General features: G+C 38.6%; 1 protein-coding gene across 1 annotated transcript in view; it reads right to left on the minus strand.

Annotated features, from left to right (window-relative positions):
* LOC106872084 (exosome complex component RRP4) overlaps nt 1-21,144 on the minus strand; it is a 35,089-nt gene that overhangs the window by 13,013 nt on the left and 932 nt on the right. The window contains exons 2-5 of the mRNA XM_014918939.3: nt 19,123-19,224; nt 16,382-16,517; nt 15,310-15,375; nt 8,393-8,461 (exon numbers count right to left, since the gene is read on the minus strand). Of these exons, the coding sequence (XP_014774425.1) occupies nt 8,393-8,461; nt 15,310-15,375; nt 16,382-16,517; nt 19,123-19,224 (373 nt within the window). The remainder of the gene's footprint in view (nt 1-8,392; nt 8,462-15,309; nt 15,376-16,381; nt 16,518-19,122; nt 19,225-21,144) is intronic.

A 21,144-nucleotide genomic window follows, 5' to 3' on the forward strand; every position in this document is an offset into this window, starting at 1 on the left:
ACATCATAATATTCCTTATACATTATCAAATTTGTCCATTGAGACAGATGGATGGTAAAATTGGTAGAGCATTGAGCAAAACACTTAATGATATCTGGTTACTTTCCTTGTTCTGAATTCAAATCACTTCTAAGTCATCTTAATCTTTCAACCCTCAAAAGTTGATGAAGAAATACTAGAGTTGATTACATCAGCCCTAATATTCATTTATTAGTGTTTGTCCAAGGACTGAAACTGGTAAACAAATGGTAGGATATAATGTCATCATAGAGCAGAAATTAACCATGCACTGTTGACAGAAAATGTTCCCTTTTCCTCTTTTACTAGTTTCATCTTGAGATGGACACCATGAATTTGTGTTACCAAACCTTCATTAATCCTCCTTTAATAGTTGACTTTTGGTGAATAACAGAGTTTGATGTTGCTGCCTTCACTTACACTTCTTGCTGTGAAAGATGGTTCATCTGGGACTCTTGACAGTGGGAGACCTAGTACCATTTTGAAGACATCTACATCCACCCCATGTAGATCTCAACTACTTAAGGAAGATACTGAAGAGCTATGGGCCCTTGAAACCCAAGCTATTGTAATATCTAAGGCACATACAGTTCAATATATTTTTTCTTTTAATTGTCTCACAGAGAAAATCATGTCCACTGTACTCCTATATAATTTAAAACCAAATTGTGTTTGGGGGTAGCATTGAGGGGTAAATCATCATCATCATCATCATCGTTTAATGTCCGCTTTCTATGCTAGCATGGGTTGGACGATTTGACTGAGGACTGGTGAAACCGGATGGCAACACCAGGCTCCAATCTGATTTGGCAGGGTTTCTACAGCTGGATGCCCTTCCTAACGCCAACCACTCAGAGAGTGTTGTGGGTGCTTTTACGTGTCACCCGCATGAAGGCCAGTCAAGTGGTACTGGCAACGGCCACGCTCAAAATGGTGTATTTTACGTGCCACCCGCACAAGAGCCAGTCCAGGGGCACTGGCAACGATCTCGCTCTAAAATCCTAATAACCAATTCAAAAGTAGTCCAGTAAAACTTTTGCAACAAACTCCAAGAGAATGATACAGGATAAATGACAAACACAAATTGAATCTTTAGATTTTGCATATTGAGACAAGAACTCCACCAATCCACCATTGCAGCATAGGTGTTTCTTCTCAGCTGTTATATTAAGTATGGCAGACAAAATTTTTCCATCTAATATAATTTATAGCAGATCTATTGAAATACCAGCTACTCCTAGACTGCCAGCTACTACTTGCTGGACTGCCAGAACTATTTCATCCTCTGTGCTGTGAGGTGCAATCAAGACTATGTCGTTAAGAATTTTGCTTCACAACCATACAATTTGGGGTTCATTCCTACTCTGAGACACCATGAGCAAGTATTGTCTATTATAGCCTTGAGCTGACCAATGTGAGTGAAACTGGTAAACAGAAACTGTATGTATATCATCTTGCTTTAATATATATTGTGTTTGTAACACAACAGGTCTATGAAGAGATTTTATTTCAGACAATTCCACAGCATTATGCCTTCTAATGGTGAATATACATTTAGTATGAGAGACAGATAGTGACTGATTGAAAACTGTTTCTATTGCATGTAACAAGTTTCACTACTGCCTGGCAAGCTTCTGCAATACCAGTGTTATAGTCACTGCTTCTTATATATCAAAGCATATATTTTGTTAAAGTAGGAAACAATTGAGTGCAAAGCATTGACAAACCTTAAACAAAGACAAAACAGTCTCATTCTCGAGTCACTGCAGCAACAATGTTCATCTCACGCTGATATATAGTGTGTTTTTAACACGTCTACGATGAGATTTTATTTCAGACAATTCCACAGTTTCATGCCTTCTAATAGTGTGCATACATTTAGTATGATACACAAATGGTGATTTTATATATATATATATATATATATATATATATATATATATATATATATATATATATATGAACTTTCTCCATCCTATTCTGATAGAATAAGAATAGAGTGGAGTTATTATCTTTGTTGCTTACAAAAGGTATCACCCTCAAAATGCAAGGCAGACTATGATGCTTGGGTACACACAACAATGCTACATGACAGTCAAACATAGGCCGTGAATACAGAGGGCATGCAAAAGACTTGAGGGGAATGAAGCTAATATGCCCCAATGCAACATCAGTGTGCATGTACAACAAAGTGCACGTGTTAAGAGAATAATTGTACATAAGAGGAATCAGCTGTAGTGTGCAAGACAGAAAACTGTACTGGTGTGGTTATGTGATGCATATGGATGAGAGCAGCTGCATAATGAAGTGTTGGTTGTTTAAAGTGGATAGAACCTGTGGGGGCAAGAAACCCTGAGAGACATGGGATGAAGTAGTGAAGGTTGATCTTAAGATGTCGATCCTGAAGGAGGAGATGGCAAAAGAACTGAAATGATTGGCATTTCACTGTGCTCAATAAAACGTTACCGCAAAAAGTGAGGTTCTGTAATCGTTGTTTATGCCTATACATTCACTAGACTTTATCCCTGCACTCAATCTGCCCATGTCAAGCTCTTCCTAACACCCATCCCTCCATCACTCTTCCAACAATGTCACTATCCTACGGCTATAATCATGACTGCAGAATCTGCACATATTCCCTACCCTTTGTGCAACCAGTTACCTCCCCCTGTCCCTGGAACCACTTCCTTTAAACATTCGTCCCTCATTCTAAATATCATCCTTTATTTTCCACTGATCACTCCTTCCTGTGACTCCTCACCTCATCCTCATTTTTAACACTCCCTTATATCTGCAATCACTCTCAACACCCTTTCATAGCTGTTTCCAACATCCCCGACCAATACCACCATCTTTACCACACCCCTACTCACTATAGCTACCACTTATGTATCTCTAACCTCCATATCTGTTCTTGTACACTTCTCTCACCATTCTCCCACTCAGCACATCATCTCCCTATTTTCTAGTCTATCTACAGGTTTCATTATGCTGCTGCTCTCCAAACTACCTGCGGTGCCACTTATCACCTCTGCTTACCTGAACTACTTCTGTTACTTTCACCCCTACACTGATATTTCCCATCAATCACACTCCACCCTTGCACATCAATCACTACATTAACCTCTAACCCCCAGCTTTAATCATCTGTCACTCTCCACTCACATTTCTCCTCCCTCCTCCTGATCTTCAGTTCATATTCTCTCATATTCACCTTGAAAGTATACTGATACCTCATCACCAACATCGTTATCTTCTTTCCAGTTACTCTCACCTACTTCAATCCAATGCAAGGTTGACATTTATCTCTTCAATAGTAAAACCCCTGTGCCTGTCCCTCTATCATATTGTAGCAGCTCAACACCTGGCATAAAGCTAGTTCCCCATCTACTACAAACCTACTCAGCCAAGAGGGCTTCTTCTTTTTCTGTCTTGCAAGTTACTTGGCCACCTCACTAGTATCAGTGTCTTGAATAAAGAACCCAATACACACTGCAAACTAGTTGGTACTAGGAAGGACATTGGAATTCAATGCAGTCCTCTCACTCACTAGATCCTGTCAAACTGTCCAATGATGATGATTATAAACACTTGAATATCAGTCGCATCCCAATATTTTAAGTCAGAATCAAGCATATAATAATGTGACTTATACACAAGTAAATATGATATATGTGCAGTAAATATGATATATAAAATGTGCAGTAAATAGACTCCATCAACTGCTAGTGGGGGCAAGCGAGAGGTAGTAGATAGCTTGTTACCTAGGTGACCAAGTTAGTAGTGGAGGTGGATACTCTGAGAGTGTAGCTGTGAGAATAAGATTAAGATGGTCAAAGTTCAGAGAGCTCCTACCTCTACTGGCAACAAAGGGCCTATCTCTCAGAATAAAAGCAGATTGTATGATGCCTGTGTGCAAACAGCTATGCTACATGGCAGTGGAACATGCTCTGTGACAGATGAGGACATGCGTAGGCTTGAAAGAAATGAAGCCAGTATGCTTCACTGGATGTGCAATGTTAGTGTGCATGTTCGACAGAGTGTAAGCATCTTGAGAGAAAAATTAGGCATTAGAGGCATCAGATGTGGTGTGCAAAAGAGACGATTGCGTTGACATGGTCATGTGATACATATGGATGAGGACAGCTGTGTAAAGAAGTGCCAATCTCTAACTGTGGAGGGAACCTGTAGTAGAGGTAGACCCATGAGGACATGGGAAAGGATGGTGAAGCATGATCTTCGAACTTTGAGCCTCACAGAGGCAATGACTAGCAACTGGGACCTTTGGCGATATGCTGTGCTTGAGAAGACCCGTCAAGCCAAGTGAAATTATAGTTGTGACTGATGCTGGTGACATGTAACTGAAACATGTAAAAGAATAAACTAAAAGAATATGCTCCGTTGGATGCGTAATGTCAATGTGAATACCCGTCAGAGTGTAAGTATCTTGAGAGAAAAGCTGAACATTAGAAGCATCAGTTGTGGTGTGCAAGAGAGACGATTGCGCTGGTATGGACATGTGGTGAGAATGGATGAGGATAACTGCGTGAAAACGTGCCACACCCTAACAGTTGAGGGAACCCGTGGAAGAGGTAGGCCCAGGAAGACCTGGGTTGAGGTGGTGAGGCAAGACCTTCGTACATTGGGCCTCACCAAGGCGATGACTACTGACCGAGACCTTTGGAAATGTGCTGTGCGTGAGAAGACCCGGCAAGCCAAGTAAGATTGTTGCCAGTGCCCCTGGACTGGCTCTTGTGCGGGTGGCACATGAGATGCACCATTTTGAGTGTGGCCGTTGCCAGTACCGCCTGACTGGCTCCTGTAGGATTTTCGAGTGAGATCGTTGCCAGTGCCCCTGGACTGGCTTGTGCGGGTGAAAGACACCATTTCGAGAGTGGCCGTTTTCGTGCGGGTGACACGTAAAAGCACCCACTACACTCTCTGAGTGGTTGGCGTTAGGAAGGGCATCCAGCTGTAGAAACTCTGCCAAATTAGATTGGAGCCTGGTGTTGCCATCTGGTTTCACCAGTCCTCAGTCAAATCGTCCAACCCATGCTAGCATGGAAAGCGGACGTTAAATGATGATGATATATATAGAAAACAGATTCCATCATGTACCAGGGGTAGAAACTAGAAGTAGTTAATAGCTTCCGCTACCTAGGCGACAAAGTCTGTAGTGGGTGTGGCTGCTCTGAGAGTGTAGCGGCTAGAATAAGAATAGCCTGGGCAAAGCTTAGGGACCTCCTACATCTGCTGGCAACTAAGGGCCTCTCGCTCAGGATGAAAGGTAGACTGTATGATGCATGTGTGCGAACAGCCATGCTATACGGCAGTGAAACATGGGCCATGACTGCTGAGGACATCCTTAGGCTTGAAAAACATGAAGCTAGTATGATCCGCTGGATGTGTAATGTCAGTGTGCATACACGACAGATTGCAGGCAAGAGAAAGTTGGGCATAAGAATCATCAAATGTGGTATGCAAGAGAGATGACTGCGCTGTTATGGTCATGTGTTACATATGAATGAGGACAGCTGCGTGAGAAAGTGCCATTCCCTAACTGTGGAAGGAACCTGTGGAAGTGTGGAAGAGTTAGATCCAGGAAGACATGGGATGAGGTGGTGAAGCATGACCATCGAACATTGGGCCTCACAAAGTCAATAACAGGAGACCAAGACCTTTGGAGTTATGCTGTGATTGAGAAGACCCAGCAACTAAAGTGAGATCGCGGAGTACCCCTGATGAGTTATGCGATATGATATACTTGAGAAGACCTGTTGAGTCAAGTAAAACCAATATCGTAGCTGTGGCCAGTGCCTGAATGGCTCCTATGCCAGTCGCATGTAAAAAGCACCATCCGAACGTGGCTGATGCCAGCACACCCCGACCGGCCCCAGTGCCAGTGGCACGTAAAAAGCACCCACTACACTCTCAGAGTGGTTGGCGTTAGGAAGGGCATCCAGCAGTAGAAACATTGCCAGATCAGATTAGAGCTTGGTGCAGCTGCAGGCTCTCTAGACCTCAGTTAAACCATCCAACCCATGCCAGTATGGAAAATAGACGTTAAATGATGATGATATATATGTACCATATTTAGTAATATATATGTTGCACCCTAGTATTTTGAGTTAGAATCAAGTGTATAATAGTGCAACTTATACACAAGTGTGTATATATATATATATATATATATATATATATATATATATATATATATATATATATATATATCTGATGTGTATATGCATGTAAATGTACCTTGACATCATATGATGATTAGTAAAAGTATGACTGTCATACAAGCAATGTTGTTCATTTCTAGTCTTCTGTGAAAAACATGTCTTGCTAGGAAACAGGAATGGTTTGGTGAAAAGAAAGACATCTGGCTACAGAAAACCTGCCTAAGCAAATTCCATCTGATCCAAGCAAGAAAGGAAAAGCGGGTGCTAAATGATGATGATGATGATAATGATATATTATACATATATATAACACAAGTATTTACCATAATTTTCTTTCCTTGAGAGAGGGGAATGAATTATCTGCTGGATGCCATTGAAATACGAAATTAGAGGAGAAATTGTTTATGAATGTCAGGCAAATAGAATTTGTGACTTGTACAATGACTTTAATAGTAAGGCTTAAAATCACGACTATCAACTCTGTACTTGTTACTGGGTATACTGTGTGTGTGTGTGTCGCGCGCGTGCGAACATGCATCAAAACGAGATAAGAGGTTTGTTTTGAAACGAAAGCAAGTCTAAGGGAGATAATCCCTTAACTGTTCAAAGGCATCATTTTCTATGACCCTAAAATTTCAATTTTCAAATTAAAATTAGTTTTTAACGAAGAACGTGGCAGATTGCTTGAAGCATTGTGATACAGGAATAAAATAACAAATAATGAAGATGGAGAGCTTCTTACACTGCAGAAGGGAAAGTAAAGTGAACCTTTATATATTTCAGGCACAAAGGCTCTTCATCAAAAGTGAACAGCTTAAAGAAATGAAAGTTTACACAGATCTTGCAATGTATGGCACTTTAGTCAAATGTCAGAGCCCTGGGTCGACCAAAGCCTTGTGAGTGGATTTGATAGACAAAAACTGAAAGAAGCACGTTGTGTGTGTGTGTGTGTGTGTGTTTTTATTTATATACATATACAAACATTATATATATATATATATATATATATATATATATATATATATATATAACTCTGCCAAATCAGATTGGAGCCCGGTGTAGCCATCTGGTTCACCAGTCCTCAGTCAAATCGTCCAACCCATGCTAGCATGGAAAGCGGACGTTAACCGATGATGATGATGATATATATATATATATATATATATATATATATATATATATATATATATATGTACATATATATATATGTACATATATATAATGTTTGTATGTATATGTATACATCATCCGTTTTCCATGCCAGCATGGGTTGCACAATCTAACGAGCTGGTAAACCAGAGGACTGTGCCAAACACTATTGTCTGTTTTGACATGGTTTCTAAGGTTGGATACCCTACTTAACACTTACAGAGTGTTCCAGGTGCTTTTTTCATGGCACTAGCATCAGTGGTGGGGGTCACCAAGTAACTTGCAAGACAAAATCCCTTCAAATAGCTGGAAAGGGGAAGATAGATGGTTGTGAATACGTCAGGACATACCCTTAACCCTTTTGTTACTGGATTTATTTTGAGATGCTCTGTGTTTCTTTTAATTTAGATATAACAAAGAATTTAGTAAAATAACTTAGTTATCATTCAGCTAGTGTTAGGAACATAAATTGTGACTAAGGTTTGGTGGAAGATTTTAATTCAAAACTTATGAAAACAAGACATTTGTACTCAGAGCCAGAGCTGGTTTCAGCCAGGTTGGTAACGAAAGGGTTATGGTACAGTGTATGTGTGTGTGTGTGGGGGGGGGGGGGGGAATATAGTTGAAGTGATACAGCAGATTGTACAGGGTGAGAGGGCAAGAGGGGAACAGAGCACAAGTTTCATGGGAATGTGAGGATAGTTACAGATGGGATAGAGGTGACTATAGTATGTGTGTGTCTCTGTGCATGTGTTTGCCTGCCACCACTGCTTGATAACCAGTGTTGGTTTGTTTATATCTTCGTAACTTAGCGGTTCAGAAAAAGAGACTGACAGAATAAATATCAGACTTTCAAAAACACGAAGTATTGGGTTCAATTTGTTCAACTAAAACCCCTTCAAGGCAGAGCCCCAACATGAAAGCAACCCGGTGACTGAAACAAGTAAAAAATAAAAAGACAGGAAAAAAAGGGAGAAAAGCAGGGTAAATAAAGAGGACAGTTATATACATAGGAATATGGATCATTTAAAAATCTCACTCACCTTGCCATACTTGAGACTGCGAGTATGTAAAGACAAGGACCCATCAGAGAACACTGAATGTACTTCAGCCTTCGGCCAGTTAAGGAGGAACAAACAGACAGACAGAGAAACAAGTTATACACTTGGTCAAGATCAACTGAAGCATGAAGTTGCAATTTACACTTAACAAAATTCTTGCATTAAAGTCATATATTTCCAGTTGATAGCAAAGATTAAGACCACAGAGTGAACAAGGTTACAAGTGGGAGAGGGCCTATATGTAGCCACTTGACTTCCTACAAATTTCCCCTCAAATCACACCTTAACACTTTAGCATTTAAATTATTCTGTCGATTGTAATGCTTATTTATTTACATTGTTTTGAATACAAAACATGTAGAATATTTGGGCCAGGTATGGCCAGTTTAAATGCAGCAAAACTATAAGTTAATGTAGTCCAGAGTAAACTTTGCTTGAAAAAATAGATGGGTTGGTCATGGTTAGAATGCTTTTGATAACAGGTCTCCCTGACTAAAGATAAACAACACACACTAAAGAAATTACATAGAACATGAAACAATGGCTAGAATAATTGACATAATGATCAAGGGTTTAACACAAACTGACAGATGAACAAGTAAGAACCTCTACATGAGTTTTTGACCATCTAGAAATAGCAACCAAATTTCCCTCAGCAATCTTAAAAAGAAGTGGGAACATATTGAATAATGTAGAAGTCTTAGATATACTATAAAAAGACAGAAAGAGCATGATTAGAATGTCTCTGATTGTAAGTCTGCTTGATCAGGGTGACCTGGAACTAAACAACCACAAAATAACAAATAGATATTACAGTATACATTTTGGCAAGGTAAACTGTACTTTTTGTTTCAATCAAATAGAGTAGAGAATATAGACCTTGCTACTGAGTCAATGATTTAATAAAGAGTTAGTTTACAAAACCACATCTAAACCAATAAATCAATTATAAAAGCCATCAGCTCTAATAAATCTGGGATACACTCTTAAAAGCCTTATTTCTCCCATCCAAATACAAACAGAAAAACAGCCCCAACAGGATTTAAGCTAAGAGACTAAAGAAATGGAAATATAACATTTATTTTACCTGACTCTCTCTTTTAATTTTGCCAATCATGGAACTTCTATGTTATTGCTAAACCTGCTGAAAATAGCAGCCTTATCTTCTTTAAAACATCTTAAACAATGAAGGACAGCTGCAACATGATTTGACTCTCATGCTGCATCTTACTTGATCAACTGTTGCATGGCAGAGTGTGCAGTATGCACATGTACCACATGGTATTCAGAGTAAAAGATCAACATCAATAATTCCCCAAACCACTTTTTTTTGTATTTGTATTCACCGTTCCTAAACTTCACTTTCAAGAAACTCCTACTTGATAGTTCCACTGTGATGGGCCCAAAGAGGACCTTAATATAGTTGCTGAACTAGCTAAAAACAACAGATTAAATCTTAAAAGTACACCCTAACTCTTAAAAAAACAGGACACATTAGATAGTGCAGTCCTAGATACCTCTAAAAATACAGGAGGGTCATGGTTGGAATTCTTTGATCATAGCTTTGTCCTGCAGGGTTTACTTGGACCTAAACAATAACAACTCTGAAAGGTATGTCACACAACATCATAGGTAATATTTCAAAACATTGCCGAATTAACAAGCCAACACTTTAGAGTAACTTCATTAATAATGTTTCCTTAATAAATTTTAATACTGTCTGAGCGAGGGGGGGGGCGTATAGCACCCAAACTGCATTAGCTTTGCCTATGCCATGAGCAATGTGCTTACATGAGCAATGCCTTACTTAGCTGTGCCTATGCCATGAGCATAATTTTTTTGCTGGGGTATGCACAGAAATATGCACTGAGTGCAAATTTTAATTTTCTCTGCAAAGTAGGTACACATCCATGCAAGTAATGATCACTAAAATATTTCCAATTAAAAAAAATTTGAATTCATCTTACTCTTTTATTCTTTTATTTGTTTCAGTCATTTGACTGTGGCCATGCTAGAGCACCATGAAAATTTATTACCTTTCTTACAAAAATGTGTGCATGCTCACAAGCACACAGCTTATAGGTTATTTCCCAACTATAGATATTATAAATGTAGTTTTAATAAAGTTCATTCAAATTATTTCATAAATGTTTTAACTCTTTAATTGTTAAGAGCCACATATGATTCTCAAACGTTCCCTGAAGCCTCTACATGGTCAATCAACCTCATCTATCCATTTAGTTGTCAACTATCAAAAGCCCAACCTATTGATGATGATATAGAGACAGACTGAAATAAAAGATATTTAAAGGAATATATAAAGATTTTAAGTGGATGAAAGATTTGCCTTTTGAATAATATGACAATCTAAGGAAAGTAGGTTATTTCTCAATGTTGAACTACAGATAAAATTAATCTTTGTTAAATTGTTGCTGAAGAGCTGACACAAGCATGGGAAAAGGTCAAACTAGATGCTTTGAGATACCTAGTTCAGTAACGCTTGTTTAGCAATTACATATGCTATCTTTAAATCTGGCAACATGGACTCCATTTTCAACATGAAATTCTTCTGTTTAGAGTGTAACAGAGAACAAGATACTAGATGACTTAACATAAAACCAGCTGTGCAATAATTGTTTAAAAACATTGAGCAAGTCATTCAACTCTATTTGCCAGTCTTTATTGGTGACAAACATGTTCCAGCACCACTTCATAGTTGAGAGATTTAAGAGTAGGAAGAGTAGCAGGATATTGTCAGTTCAAATGTTATTTACTACTAAAGCAATTTTGTTATGTCAGTAGAGCAAGGAACACAACTTGTATGAGAACAGATACCATTATTCCATGGATGAGCAGGAAGTGATAGGAAGGCAATTATATATTTAAAATTCACAATTTGTAATCAAACTCTGACTTACATTAACTGAGCTTAATTTTGCTACAGAACAAATGTGTCAATGTGTGATGAAATGCATGCTATGTTGCTTCATATAAACTTTTAGCCAGTATAGGCATAGGTATGGCTGTGTGGTAAGAAGCTTGCTGTCCAACCACAAGGTTCCGGGTTCAGTCCCACTGCATGGCACCTTGGACAAGTGTCTTCTGCTATAGCCTCAGGCCAACCAAAGCCTTGTGACTGGATCTGGGAGATGGAAACTCAATGAAGCCTGTCGTATATGTGTGTCTGTCTATCTATCTTTGTGTCTGTGTTTTTCCCTTCAACACCGCTTGATAACTGGTATTGATTTGTTTACATCCCTATAACTTAGTGGTTTGGCAAAAGAGAGCAATAGAATAAGTACTAGGCTTTAAAAAATAAGTCCTGGGGTCAATTTGTTCGACTAGAAAATCCCTTCAAAGCAGTGCCCCAGCATAGCTGCAGGCAAACTGAAATAAGTAAAAGATAAAAGGTACGCACAAATTTGTTGACAAAAGTGATGAAAAATACATTCAACTTTTAAAAGAAAAATGTGACAAAAAAAAAAAAAGAACAAAACAAAACCATGAATACCAAAAACTAAAGTTATGAGGCTGGTTTTTAAGTTGTATATTAATGATATGTTGAAAGGCATGGAAATCATAATGCTGAGACAGCATTTTGTGTGTCAGAAAAATTTGTGAAGGACAGAAACAAGAGACACTTGAGACTGCAAAAAAAATTAAAATGTGCTAAATTGCTGTCCATAAAAGTAACTGGAGAAAGATTTATCTATTTGGACACATGAATTACAAATGAATGGACAAAAACATTAGAACTACACATGAATACATACATACATACATACATATACCCAGGCCTATCCCCCATTTTTTTAGGAGTGGGTAGCCACAAGACACACACCAGGCATTCCATTCATTTCTCAGCTCAAAGAGGCGAGCCCCGTCCTATGCTCGGGTCAAGGCATAGAATGCAACCCCCAATATCAGCAGCGGGGCCCAACAGCATATGCTGGTTTACCCCTGCCACATCATGCTGGTTCCATACCCCTTTGAGCAACATCAAAATTCCTTCATCCATCCACAAACACTCTCCAAGCTTTCCTATCATTTATAAATTCCCTTGCCTCTCTCACTCCAACACCTCTAACTACCAAACCTTTCCTCACTCCATCCATCCACACAAACTGAGGTCTGCCTCTGGTTCTGTTGCCTACCACTTCTGCCTTCATCACCCACCTTACCACTCACTTCTCCTCCATCCACTCCATGTGGCCAAACCACCTCAACATTCGTCTATCCATTTTGGTTGTTAGTTTTTCTCTCATTTTGGCTCACCTTCGCACCTCCTCATTCCTCATCCTGTCCATCCATGTCACACCAACCATAGCCCTCAAACATCTCATCTCAAACACATCTAGTCGCTTCCTTTCCACCTCTTTCAGCCCCCACGTCTCTGCACCATATAACATTGTCAGCACAATCACACCCCCATACACACCTCTTCAAGTATATATATATATTAAGTAATTAAAAGTTTCATATTTCAACTGAATGGTGTTTGAGATTCATGAACAGAAATGTGACCATTTTCCACCAGTGAATCCAGTAGTAATGATGGGCTCATAAAACCTAACTGTAGATATTATAAATGTAGTTTTAATAAAGTTCATTCAAATTATTTCATAAATGTTTTAACTCTTTAATTGTTAAGAGCCACATATGATTTTCAAACGTTCCCTGAAGCCTCTACATGGTCAATCAACTTACTGGAAATAGTAGCCCAATCTTCCTCAAATCATAGGGTCCTTGTTTGAGAGTAGGGAGTATGCTTTGAGCCAACAGGCTCATAATGTCAGAATTATCTGGATTTTCAAGGCATTTAGGCTGAAAGTACAAGATGCCTGCCTGAACAAGATGCTAATCCATTGCAAAGTTAACCCAAACACCCACCCACCAACAACAACAACAACCCCCAGAAGGTCCTCTTTTTCAGCTAAGTGTCCTGGAGAAACATGAAATGAAATACTATACTCAAGGACACAAAGCACAGCCCTGCCTGAGAATAGAACCCATGACCTAATGATAGAGATCCCAATAATTTATCCACTAGGCTACATGCCTTCAGAAACTACAGTTTACCACCTTTCATAGAGAAGTACTACTTATATTTCTCAAGAAGTTACAGTCTTTTCCTCAATAAAGAGACACAATAAAATAAAAACTTCCATGACTTATCTACAAATCCTTGCCCTGAGCTTGGATCAATAAGCATCAACATACATACCAGCATACCAGTGGCACATTGACTATATAAGGCAGCTTACTTATGTCACCATGACCAACCTACCTTCATAGCAGCTAAATATGTTTATTTTAATCATCATCATCATCATTTTACACCCATTTTCCATGCTGGCATGGGTTGGATGGTCAGGAGCTGGCAAGCCAGAGGACAGTACCAGGTTCTAGTTGGCTGGGGGTCTTTTTGGCATGGTTTCTATGGCTGGTTGCCCTTCCTAATGCCAACCACTTTACAGAATATACTGGGTGACAGCACAGGTGCCTTTACATAGCATTGACACAGGTGCTTTGTGCATGGTGCAGCCACAAATGAAAAGTTACATGTGTCAAAGGCTGAATACAAAATATTATAAACATATCGTGTCCATCCACTGGAGCAATGAGACATATCTAGTCATCCTTATGGATTACTGATGACTTGCTCAGTGATTTTGTTTAAAATGAAGAAGAGCCATGCACTGTCAGCCTCCCTCTCAGCCATGACCATCTTCAACCGAGTAACAAAACCAGGTCAAGATAACTTGGGACAGAGACAGACGCAGTGGATGATAACCAAGAGGTCTTACTTAAATCATCTTGCTCTCTGCACTCCACGATGTATTGCAGCAGCCACAGTTCCCTCTGTTGAACCATGAAGGTTTCTTCTGTAGAATCCACCAAATCCAGTCTTCACATGCATAAACAATGAAGCCCTAATATGCTAATTAACCCACAGCTGGGGCCCTGTTAAGTGCTACCATTTCAGGTCAGAGTAGACCAGGAAACAATAGTGGCTAAATGGTGGTTCCACACTCCTCAAAATCCTGAAACCCTGAACTAGGGCCCCACTACCAGTTACAGTTTAAAATCATGGTCATACCCAAAACAAATTATAAACATAAGACGAGAATAGAGGCTGACTTGTCTACCACTGCAACTCATATATGAGTATAAATAATGTATATTGTACAATGGTGGAGGCACACAGCTTAGTGGTTAGGGTGTTGGACTCATCATCATGAGATTGTGGTTTCGATTCCTGGACTGAGTGATGTGTTGTGTTCTTGAGCAAAACACTTCATTTCATGTTGCTTCAATTCACTCAGCTGGCAAAAGTGAGTAATCCTGTGATGGACCAGTGTCCCATCCAGGTGGGGAATTTATACGTCATGGAAACCAGCCCTTATGAGTCAGCATGACTCGAGAAGGAAACTTAACTTTTACTTTACATTGGACAATGGTAGATGTATTAAAAGGTGAGATAGTCATGGTTGTAATGCTTTTGACCATAAGCTAGGCTGACCTGGGTTAAAGAACTATAAGAAATCTGCCAAACCAATCAAGCCAACAAGTGAGCCTCAGTATGGCCACTTGATATTAAAGAAATAGCAACTACATCTCCCTCAAATTACACCTGTCTTCTTAAAAAAACAAAAGGACACATTAGATATTGACCTGAGCAGAAAGATTGGCTCATCACAACAGGAATGCTTTTGATCATGGATCTGTTTCATAAAGGCTGACCTATGGCTAAATGATGACAATAATGAACAAATAACACAACAAATCAATACAAAAAAATCCAATAAATAAACAAAGAAATAAGCCAACAGATCAGTAAACCAACAAAGTGAAATTGTGATACAACCAGAAAAGAAAAGCAAAGAAAGAAAGGATACACTGATGAGATCATTCTCTTTTAAGTAATGTCGCATCATCTTCTCATCTTCTTCTGACCTTCGTCTCTGCATGAAAAAAAGGAATGAAAATTAAAAACCATCAAAACTTAATCATGTTGCAGGTCTCTTCTTGAAAGACATTAACAACAACAACAACAACCATCATCATCACCACTAATTTAACTGCTATTCTGTTCGGCAAAAGAAAGCAATCTCACAGTAAGCATGTCAGACTGGCTTTGTTTCCACCCCTTACTTGTTATTATACAAATATACTCACAAGCACATATATACATTTTATAGGCATGGCTGTATGCTAAGAAGCTTGCTTCCCAACCACATGGTTACAAGGTTCAGTCCCACTGCATAGCACCTAGGGCAAGTGTCTTTTACTATAGCCTTCGGCCAACTAAAACCTTGAGAGTGGATTTGGTAGACGGTAACTGAAAGAAACCCATCATATATATATATATATATATATGTATGTATGTATTTATTTATAGGTGTGTGTCTTTGTGTCTGTATTTGTCCCCCCCATCATAACTTGACAACTGATGTTGGTGTGTTTACATCCCCATGACTTAGCAGTTAGGCAAAAGGGGCAGATAGAATAAGTATTACGCTTACAAAGAATAAGTCATGGGGTTGATTTGTTCAACTAAAACCCTTTAAGGCAGAGTACTCCAGTATATATATATATATATATATATATATATATATATACTGTCTCCTTGCCTTGACATCACATGGTAGTTGTAAATAAATGTCACCATCATGCAAGCAGTGTCCTTTCTTTCCAATTTTCCATGAAAAGATGTCTGGCGATGAGGAATATTACCATGTTTGGAAACAAGTGAGGGTTGGCAACTGGAAGGGTATCCAACTGTAGAAAATCAGCCTCAGCAAATTTTGTATGGCCCATGCAATCATGGAAAAGTGGACATTAAAATGATGATGATGAGATACCACCGTTGAAATAACTGACCATACAATAGCTCAAAATTTGACTTGTGTCTAAATTAGAAATTACTATAAACATTTCACAACAACTTAGAAAAAAAAGGTCCCTTACCAATTCTCCTCCAGGTAAATTTACAGAAGACAGCATCAAAATAGAATCCAATTTGGAATGCGTATCCACTTTCCATCGCCGTTGACCTACTTCAATGATTCGACCAACAACAACATCTCCAACTTCACCATTATACCTACAGAACATCAACAACAGTGAGATGGAGAAATTTTAACTATTAACAACATAGATTAACAATAGAGTATCAATGAAACCATTAGAGGAACTTCTATACAAGCAGTTGGCTTGCTAAAAACAGCAAATTAATTTCACATAAATCCCATCCTACTATCTTAAAAAAAGACCTGTGCCCTGGCACTTGTGCCGGTGGCACGTGTAAAGAGATTCGAGCGAGATCGTTGCCAGTGCCACTGGACTGGCTCCTGTGCGGGTGGCACGTAAAAGACACCATTTCGAATGTGGCCGTTGCCAGTACCGCCTGACTGGCCTTCGTGCCGGTGGCACGTAAAAGCACCCACTACACTCTGAGAGTGGTTGGCGTTAGGAAGGGCATCCAGCTGTAGAAACTCTGCCAAATCAGATTGGAGCCTGGTGTAGCCATCTGGTTTCACCAGTCCTCAGTCAAATCGTCCAACCCATGTTAGCATGGAAAGTGGACGTTAAACGATGATGATGATACTTAATTGTAGTAAAGTCATCATTATATTTAACATCTGTTTTCCATGCTGGCATGGGTTAAACAGTTTGACAGGAACTGGCCAGCTGAAGAGCTGCCCAGGCTTAATGTCTGTTTTGGCATGCTTTCTATGGCTGGATGCCCGTCCTAACACCAACCACTTTAGAGTGTGTACTGAGTGCTTTTACACAGCACTGGCATGGGTGCATTAACATGGCACCAGTACCTATGAGCCCGCAAGATTAGGGATGCAGGGGACAAGCCTGTATGCAAGGACAACCACACTTTTACTTAGCCTGATGTGTCTCTTCAAGTACAGCAAACCACCAGGAATCTCAGTGCCCTGTCATCTCCTTTGTGAACCCCAGCATCTGTAGATCCTTTCTCACCATTTTGTTCCACATTTTCCTGGGTCTACCCCTGCCATATGTTCCCTCTATAATTAGGGTAATTACAATAAAAAGCAGCAAATTGGCAGAGTCATTAGAGCAGAAGACAGAATGCTTTGTGGTATTTATTTTGGCTCTTTATGCATTGACTTCAAATATCACCAAGGTCAACTTTGCCTTTTATCCTTTCAAGGTCAATAAATAAAGTAACCTGGTCAAAACCGGGATCAATTCTTTGTTTTATTTTTCTTTGAAGAAGAGTAGGCTCTGGCAGGTTTAAGAAATTTCCAATTTAAAGTGTTTGTTGCAATGGTGCTTCTACACCTACATCAAAAGCTAAGACCCTGTCATCAAATATTCCAATATATGTAACCAAAACACTAAAAAACTTATTTGATCAATCTCAAATAAAGATATAGACAACGTTGTGCCTTCCTGGACTAGATAACAATATAATTACAGGCATATTACTGGAATATTAGTACAGGCATATTACTGGGTATCTGGGTAGGATGCTGTAATCTACATACCTAATAGTAGGGCAATAAGTAGCAGAACTTCCTAGAAAGTTTTCTGTAATAGATGCGTAAACAGAGTTTGGGACAAACAATCCTAACAAATCAAGTTGATTTCTCATTATAAACACAGTGAGCTTTGAAAAACTAAAGCTTGCCCATTCTGTAAGGTAGTTGGTGTTAGGAAGAGCATCCAGCCGTTAAAATCCAACCAAAACAGTGAAACCTGGTGCAGTTTCCTGCCTAACAAGCGCCCTGCCAAACCGTCCAACTCTTGCCAGCATGGAAAATAAACATATGATGATGATGATGATGAGAACAGGCTAAGATACATTTTAGCAGCATAAAATCTTCATTGCTACATTCTTTGAAGTTGTTTGTTTTTCCTTTTTGCTACAGCCAGAAACTTTTTATTTTTCATGTATCATAAAGAATACAAAGAGTATTTATGCTATTTTCTCATTTGGCAAGAAAGCAAAATAGACTTAAAGATAATTGAGATTTATGCATAGTAAAAGAGTAAAAAAAAAAAAAACAGAAAAGTGACAGTGAAAAATTTATGCTAATAAAATATATTCTCATCAACAAATAAATATATTAAAATTTATATAAACCTAAGAATTCCAGAGTTAAAATCCTCAAAAGAAATTTATCCCTGCCTATGAGAGGTCTTGCTTCATTCGAAAATTAAACTAAAGAATGTTAGCTTTGCCTAAAGAAATTTTCTTTTAAAATTTTTTTTCAATTATACATTGTAAATATCATTACTGTCAATCTATCACCAATTAACAAATTTCATTAATACAGACTCTACTGCAAAAATTATGTTTCCATTTCATTTATAAGAATGGCAGAATGACAGAAAAGTAGTGCAAACCTTTCAAATGCCTTACGCTATATAGTTACGTTCCTTTATATACTATGTTCAAAATTTCACGGTAGTTGACATTGATTTTCCTCTTCCTGGGTCGATGAAAATGCATACCAGTCACAATTTGGGATCAACTGACACTAGTCATGAAGCTGAGATTACACGTCTTCCTCGAAAATGTTAACACACTAATTGTTAGAAATCATAAACACGGCAATTAATGACATAAGGGACATAACTCTAACAATCCCATCCACCTCTATTCAATAACACAGAAACTTACCAGCCCTATGAATTTCTGGGGCTATTTGAAAAAAATTATACTTTACCTCGTTTTCAAAGGACGTACACAGATCAACTTATTCACTCTCTCTACAACACCAGCCACTGAAGCATGAAGTCGGTCATCCGCTGTGTAGGTGCCATGTCCTCTATGAAACAAAACGAAAAAATAATGGTCTTTCATAAATCATCTCATTAATATATAAAGATTTAAAATCTCATTCAACAGGAGCCATAATTCCATGAGATTTTTCAACTCAAATTGGACACTAACAGGCTGAGAAGCCTTATGTATATCATTCATATATATGAAAAAAAGTTATTCCCACTTATACATTACTTTCAGGACAACCTTCATACAAATAAGCTTTCTTCAAAACCCATGTTCAGATTCACCTAATGCTATTAACATACTATTTACATAAAACAGTAATCCTCTCACTATTCTCTTCAATATTCTTTAAAAAGACTTTATAGTTTGCAGCGTGGAAGGTGTTTATTGCTTTGTTAATACAAAATTCAACTTTATTCAATTATATCTTGTGTTCTACAGTAATATGAGTACTTTGTGGTCTGAAGTTTGCAATTCTTAGTTACAATTCCTCTATCTTATTTGTGCATTGGTCAGTAATAAAATATAAACATCTAATTCTGTTTTCCTCACCATTCTATATTTTTGAGAAGAGGAATTATGTACATTATTTACAATGGACAGATAGGTGTCCTCACCTTATTTGTTGTTATGTTTCGGCTGATGTACTCTCCAGCCTTCATCAGGTGTTCTGGTGGAATTTCGAACCCAACCCTTTATTTGACTAATGGGAGTGCCCTGTTCTCATTCCTAAGGTATTCTGTTTTCTTTTTTTTTTTTTGGTATTATTTCCCAAGTCCCTGCCTCAGAATCCGAGTGTCAGTAGCCCGCACTCTTATCCACTATGTTATGTACCCTCGGATTCTGAGTTCAATCCCAGACTGGGACTTGGGAAATAATATCAACAAAAAAAAATAACATCAGTAAAAAAGAATACCCCATTAGTCAAATAAAGGGTTGGGTTCAAAATTCCACCAAAAAACCTAATGGAGGCTGGGGAGTACATCAGCCAAAACATTGTGATAACAACAAAGGTGAGGACACCTATCCATCCATAGTAAATAATGTCTTTTTACCTTATTTAGTTTTCTTATCAACAGCTGCCTTTCATCCCCACTATCCCTTCTCACCCATGGGTTCTCTCACTCTGAACCCTGTTTTGCCCAAAGTTTCTAACCTTCCTTCCTTAACTGACTTCATTTTCCATTTCTTGAGATCAATTTGTATTGTTATACCATTTGTATATGTGTCTGATGTTTTTAAACAGTTTCAGTTTTATACTAAATAACACTATAGCCTGTCGTCTACATTAATGGTAACTTTGAAAATCTCACACCTCACAGATGTACATTCAGCAATGTACCTTGTATTACACAAGACATGCCAGTTTCCCACCTTTACAAACCAAACTTGCTTTTTTTACATGCTAACCAGTCGATTCACATTCTGTTATTCATCTAGTTTAGCAAAAGAAAGAGCTTTTCAGAATTGTATTCAACTATCTTGAAGAAATAATTTTAGAGCTGCCTTTAATAAACTAATTAAACTAAGTAAATAGCTCTATAACTAAAATAAGTAGCTCTATAGGACACGTTTGTATACAACACCACCAGATAGTACTCATGGCTTTCTGTGGCATTAACAGTTAAGTCATACTGAGAAGTCATCATCATCATCGTTTAACGTCCGTTTTCCATGCTAGCATGGGTTGGACGGTTCAACCGGGGTCTGGGAAGCCAGGAGGTTGCTCTAGTCTGATCTGGCAGTGTTTCTACAGCTGGATGCCCTTCCTAACGCTAACCACTTTGTGAGTGTAGTGGGTGCTTTTTACGTTCCACTGGCACAGGGGCTAGAGGAGGCTGGCAACGGCCACGATCGGTTGGTGCTTTTTACGTGCCACCAGCACGGGTATCACAACTACAATTTCCATTTGATTTTCATTTTGATGTTGATGTACTTGACTCAATAGTTCTCTTCA

The sequence above is a fragment of the Octopus bimaculoides genome, chromosome 3 (genome assembly GCF_046866305.1).
Source record: "Octopus bimaculoides isolate indiv1 chromosome 3, ASM4686630v1, whole genome shotgun sequence".
In the NCBI taxonomy this organism is placed as follows: domain Eukaryota; kingdom Metazoa; phylum Mollusca; class Cephalopoda; order Octopoda; family Octopodidae; genus Octopus; species Octopus bimaculoides.